General features: G+C 30.9%; 1 protein-coding gene across 1 annotated transcript; it reads left to right on the top strand.

Annotated features, from left to right (window-relative positions):
* The first annotated feature begins 1,553 nt into the window (after positions 1-1,553).
* Positions 1,554-2,648, top strand: LOC142617439 (FCS-Like Zinc finger 3). The gene is made up of 2 exons (XM_075790310.1): positions 1,554-1,916; positions 2,074-2,648. The coding sequence occupies exons 1-2, from the start codon at positions 1,795-1,797 to the stop codon at positions 2,279-2,281; spliced, it is 330 nt and encodes a 109-aa protein (XP_075646425.1). The 5' UTR covers positions 1,554-1,794; the 3' UTR covers positions 2,282-2,648.
* The last annotated feature ends 3,451 nt before the right edge of the window (positions 2,649-6,099 follow it).

Genomic DNA, 6,099 nt, shown 5'->3' with positions numbered 1-6,099 from the left:
AATAATCTCTTTATAGGTAATCTAAGCACGTGTTACTCCTATGAGTTGGGGCCTCCACAAGCATTACTACCATGTGATGTGACCCACAATTGAAACTTCCATGATGATTCCTAGTTAATTTTATTTTTTATATTTTGAGTCTGATTAATGTATGCTCTTAGGTCATAGATTAATAATTTATTTTAAGAATTTTTTTTATGAGAAATTAAAAAAATTGTAAAAAAAATTAGTTATTTCTTTTCATTTTTCATAAAATTTTTCTAAAATGGTTTACTTACGTTAATAAAACCCTTATATTTTTATATTTTTGATGAAAATAGTATCAGAACTTCTTAAAAATGACCTAAGGGCATTTGTTAATCACACTCTTTTTCATATTATCAATTTATATTTTGATAAAAGAAGCACTAGGGTGTTCATTTTTTTTAAAATAAAAATGTTGGTATCTAGAGTAATGTCCAATATAAACGTTTTTACATAATCTTTTGTTTTATAAATAATATTCAATATAAACGTTTTTTTTCCTAATCTTTTGTTTAATAAAATTTTTCTCTTCCTGATTCGTATTTTTTTGGTGATAGTTGTGATTGTTTAGCAGGTCAACATATATCACACATATTTCCTTTAAAATGTGATATTGAGTTTTTTTTTTTTTGAGAAGACAATACTGAAAATTTGATTACAAGTGAATATGAGAGTATGTCTGACTAACTTATATTTTGATAGTTTCTTTGTTTAATTTTTTTTTTTTTTCATTTGTTTCAACTCATGTTCTACCTCACATTTAATCATATAAAAGCAATCAAAACCTTTTTTTTTTTTTTTTTTGAGAAACAAAAGCTATCAAAACCTAAACATACCAAACAAATACCAACCTTAACATGTACCAAACAAGGTTGGTATTATAACAAAAAAAAAAAAAAACTAGCATCTATCTTTCTAAAAAAAATAAAAGAAACTAGCATCTAGGTTTAGGTTAAACATGCCTAAGAAGGAGAAAGATTCCAAGATTCCATAATTTATTTTTCCTTTGCAATTAAAGAAGTTTTGAGTCCTTTAATCAAGATCGAATCTTGTTAAAGAAAAAGGTTTCATCATCTTCTACAAGCAAAAACCCATACCTTGAACTAGGAAGTGAACGTACGGAAAGTATTTAATTCCTAGACTAGACTGTTACACATAAATCTATATAGGGGTATCAACATATAGGGTGAAGTGTCCTACTATTAATTACAGGAGTCTAGGTGAAGAGAACCCACTAAACATTATGACAATAAAAAGAAAAAATAACAAAGTTAATGGATGTACTAGAAATACCCAACAACAAAGGGGACCAAGTTATAAAAAAGTAACCCCCAAAAAAGAGAAAAAGAAGACAAAAACAAATACCTTTTTAAAAGAGGTGCATGTACTGCAGCCAATAGATTCAATCCCACGGGATACCAAAACAGCCAGTGGTCTTATAAACAATTCTAATATTGCCCACAAAGCCATAATTTTTAGCAAGAACTTTTTTTCTGCTACATTATGAACCACAAATTGAATCTATTTCCAGCTAATCAAGTCATAATATAAGGTTTTAATTGGTACAGACCACCAATCTAGAGTGGTCCTTAGAAGCACTAGATTGTACCAAGTCAAGCCATCAAAGTCTTTATATACACGCTCATTTCACCTCTCACTCTCCTCTTCCCCTTCAAATTCACATACTCATTTCCTCTCTGCAAATAACACACTAGCTAAGCCAATTCTAGCAAAGAGTTTCTGCATTTTTCTCTATAGCTTGTTTTCACTATGAGATCGGGCATGTTTCATTATGGCGGGTGTGAGGACTATTACAACGAGCGTCACTTCCTTGAAGCTTGTTTCCTTTGCAGGAAGCCACTTGCTTCAAACAGTGACATCTTCATGTACAGGTTAGCTAATTTTTCATGCAATATTATTGTTAATCTTCAATACCTAGATGTGAATTTTGTTCAATAACACTTTATTATAGCTTAAAGTTATTGTCTTTACAATACTGGGATGTGTTAGATTCTGATGGCTGTATTGGGTTGTGGTTAAATTTTGCAGAGGGAACACACCATTCTGTAGCAAAGAGTGCAGGCAAGAACAGATAGAGATTGATGAATCCAAAGAGAAAAGCTTGAAACTTTCTTCTTCATCTTCTTCTCCTTCTTCTTCTTCTTCTTCTTCCACTAGAGCTGTAAGAAAGTCAGACCCCAACAAGAACTCAACACCAAACAAGGCTGTAAGGACGGGTACAGTTGCAGTGGCCTAAGCTAAGACTTAGTCTACATCAAGCAGAAAGAATAGTGATCTAAATCTTTCTATTTTTAGAAAGAAAAAACTTCCACTTGAAAATTAATAGAGGAAGAAGTTGGATCTAAAAGGGGTTGAGTGATATTGTAAAGGAATATTGGTGGGCTTAAAAGTTTGTGACAAAAAAAATGAAGAACCATCAGAAAATTTTGTTCTTAATTTTTTTTTTTTGGTATTTACTTTTGTGTTATTCCTTCTTGGATGTTTGTATAAGGAACAACTATTATGGAAAAGTGTCCTATGGGGACAGAGTGGTTTCTGTAATTTTTGTGTAATGAGATCTCTGTCTGCAGTTTTCTCTCTTTTGCAAAAAAGAAAAAAAAAGAGGCAGTGAAAATTATCGAAGAGACTTTTTGTGTGACTGTAATTTTGTATTTTTTCCCAATTAATTTTTTTTTGGGTCCAAATTAAAGGTCAAAAGACTCAAAAGAGCTTAGCAAGAAAAGGTGAAAAAGTGTCAAAGAGAAATTAGATTTTAGTTAGGCCATTCCAAACATGAAGGATTTGCATTAATCAATCGAGCTCCCACTTCACACTACGTTAGTCCTCTTCTTTATTTACTCACGTGCTTGTTTAGCTTCAATTACCAATTACCGATAAATAAAAAAAAGACCTTAAGGAGTGAAAAATCATTAAAGTTCTGTATAGGGGATTTACTATAATTGTTTAGGGTCACTGGCTGGATGGAAAAATTGGGATGATGATTCATGTCATGGGGTGATAATTTTGAATCTAAAAAGCCAAATTAGGGTAGGTGTAACTTTTTCCTTAAGGGGACATGATGATCTCAACCTTTTTTTTTGCCAATTAGGGTAGGTGTAACTTAGACGCTAAGGGGACATGATGATCTAAACATTTGATCCTGAAACCATGTTCTCGAACGTGGTTTTGGACGATAAATCATAATGTCAATACCTTGCTCATTGGTTAAGAATTTTGTAACTTAATTAACACTTTCTAATATTTCTAATTAGTAGAATGTCTAGTGTTTTAATCTCTCATTGCCCCAAAAGCTTATTTATATTTATTGAGTCAAGTTTAAACTAAGGTTTGGGCTTGAAATCAACCAAGCTAGATTTAAGACAATTGTATAAGTTTGTATATAAATTTATAAGATGTGAAATCATTACTTGTAATTAAGTGATAATAAAATCCTTATAATTGTATATCACTTATAACAACTCAGGATTGATGAATTAATTTTCTAAGTTCATAAACAAAAATCATCATAGCTAATTATTTGCAATATTAACTATAATCCATTTATTAAGAATTAGCATAAATTTGTAAAGGGGGGAAAAAGTCATACTACCATTAAGTTAATCAAAGCTTGAGTCTTTAGCATAGTTTAGTGACATTGTTTCAGTCACAAGGAAAAAAAAAAAAGTTTAGTGATGAGGTCAAACTCGACTCATATTCAAATAAAAATAAATAAATGAACCAAATCTTAACCTTTTAATATTTGATTTGACTTGGCTCATTTACAATTCTAGCATAGCAAAATATATCGGTCGCCTGTCCTTTAATTCATTGTGATAATCAAACTAGTTTGAGAGATTATGTTGTACTAGGCTTTGTAAAATTACTTATTAAAAAAAGGATGTAGGCTTTGTTCAAGTCAAAGACAGCAATTGAGTGAACAAATGACTTGCTACATGAGAAGAAAGTTTGAGCTTGATTGAAGCCAGCTAACTTTGTATTCTTTGTGGCATATATTTGTCCATTAAGGGAAGTTTGTCCTAGAGTTACCAAGAAGGACAAAAATTGAATTCTCGAAGCAGAAAACTAAAGAAGATGAAATGGATAACAAGTAAGAGAAACACTGTAATAGTAGGGCATGGTTGACACTGACAATGGTGCTTAGAAGATAGGAAGAAACTGTATGATTATGTTTTTGATTATAAGCTAAAGTGAAAGTAGATTATGGATGAAAGTGAAGAGCAAAAGGAGTTCATGAAGGGCCCATTAGTCTTTGGATTTTCAAAGTAGCAAATGATGCAGATTGCAAAATACTATAGAATTAAAATTTCCCCACGTTTTCTATTTTTGGTGTGTGTCAAAAATCTCAAGCTGTTTACATATTTCTCACTTCTCATGATAACAGTCCTTCCTGTTGTAATAGTTTGGTGGCTGACTTTAGGTTGTTGGTGGTGGCTAGACCCTGAAAAAATCAATATCAAGCTAGCGAACATGGGTGACCAACTTTGGAATCATCATAGTATATTTTTAGCAATGTTCAAAGTTCAAACTTTTATATATGTATCTTGGTTTTCAATGAGATACCCAAATATTATGTGCTCTGCTGCACTATGTTTAATATTTACTGTGTACTAACTTCTATACAATTAACAATACTTTAAAATGAGTTTTAAGTTGAATTTGTAATGTGTTTTTGTGTTAAAATTTTATTTTTTGAGGTGAAAGACATGAGCTTTTAATAAGAGAAATTGGCTATATTAGTCTGGATTACAAAAAGGAACTACATGTGGTGGAATATCCTTCATCTACACAAAAAAATTTGGGACTGATCGCATATCAACCAGACTATAACAACTTTGTTATCTTCTCTCCTAGCATGAGAGTAACATAACTATGTGAAAGATCTAGAAAAAAAAAAAAAAACAAACTTTGCATCATCTCGTATGTGTGTTTGTGTTTGTGTCTTAAAAAAAAAACCTTTAATTCTACATAATTTGTTTTTAAAGCCTTTATTTTTTGGGTCATGATTTAAGCTAGAATTGAAGCTTTGAGCAATTGAACAACAATCTAGTCTAAGCTAAACCCAAGTCCCAGGGGATTGGTCTTTACTGATTCTCAAGTCCCCTAACTTATTTCTAATTATCAACTGCGTTTGATGGGGAGTACAATACTAAGAGAGCACTTGACACTCACTTTTTTCTATACTATGTGTCATTTTGGAAATAGCTTATTTAATTTTTTGTTGAAAATTTTTTGCTAAGAATATACTAAAATATATTTATACCTTAAAAATTTTGAAAAAGTGAGAAAATGTAAAAAAAAAAAGTTTTAAAAAGTAGTAATAAAAGCTAAAAAAAAAATTAAAAGCTAAGCTTATAATCTAATGCCAAACCGACACGTATATAAAAAATGAGAGTTTGAGTGGTTTGTTTTGCATTTAGATGGTGATTTTGTAGAATGGGCTTATGTTAGAAGATTCAAAGATTGGAGACTTACGCAATTGCAAGTAGTTAGGCCAATTGGATAAGTTGACTAATTTCTTTTAATAAAAAAATAGATTGCTTGATTTGGTTCCAAATGTGTTTAATTGGCAATATGGAAAAAATATCTAAGGGAGTTTACATAAAATACGTTTGCTCTGCTATATATATATATATATGCACCTCGACAGATTCGTAACAGAAAATCAATAAACGCTGAAAGCAATTAATCTAACTCACTCTACCACCTAATAACAGAATTAAGATCTAACCAACAAGTAAATGACAGCTGTACTTATAACTTGCAGGTGTCCATACGGTGTCTATTAATCAAAACGCTGTCGTCTCTTTTTGAGATTCGCTTATTTTGCTGAAAGTACTGTAGATAAAACTAAAAGTTTGTTGAAATAATACAGTGTGACCCATGAATAATATCAAAAAGTGCAGTAAGAGCAATATATAAATAGTAGCAAAAATAAGCTGAATAGTAAAATAAGTTGGTTAAAATAATTTTTGCCAAACACACTCTTTCTTCATTAATCAAAGCGCTGTCATTTTATCTGTTTCTTCGGCTGATCTCTTTCACAACAGTTTCAAC

Source organism: Castanea sativa, chromosome 11, assembly GCF_040712315.1.
Source record: "Castanea sativa cultivar Marrone di Chiusa Pesio chromosome 11, ASM4071231v1".
In the NCBI taxonomy this organism is placed as follows: domain Eukaryota; kingdom Viridiplantae; phylum Streptophyta; class Magnoliopsida; order Fagales; family Fagaceae; genus Castanea; species Castanea sativa.
This window is presented reverse-complemented; position numbering and strand designations above follow the sequence as displayed.

Bases quoted from the DNA above. Each gene is read 5' to 3' on its own strand.
- LOC142617439 (XM_075790310.1), top strand. From the start codon at position 1,795: ATGAGATCGGGCATGTTTCATTATGGCGGGTGTGAGGACTATTACAAC. The intron at 1,917-2,073 runs GTTAGCTAATTT...TAAATTTTGCAG, and splicing joins AGTGACATCTTCATGTACAG to AGGGAACACACCATTCTGTA.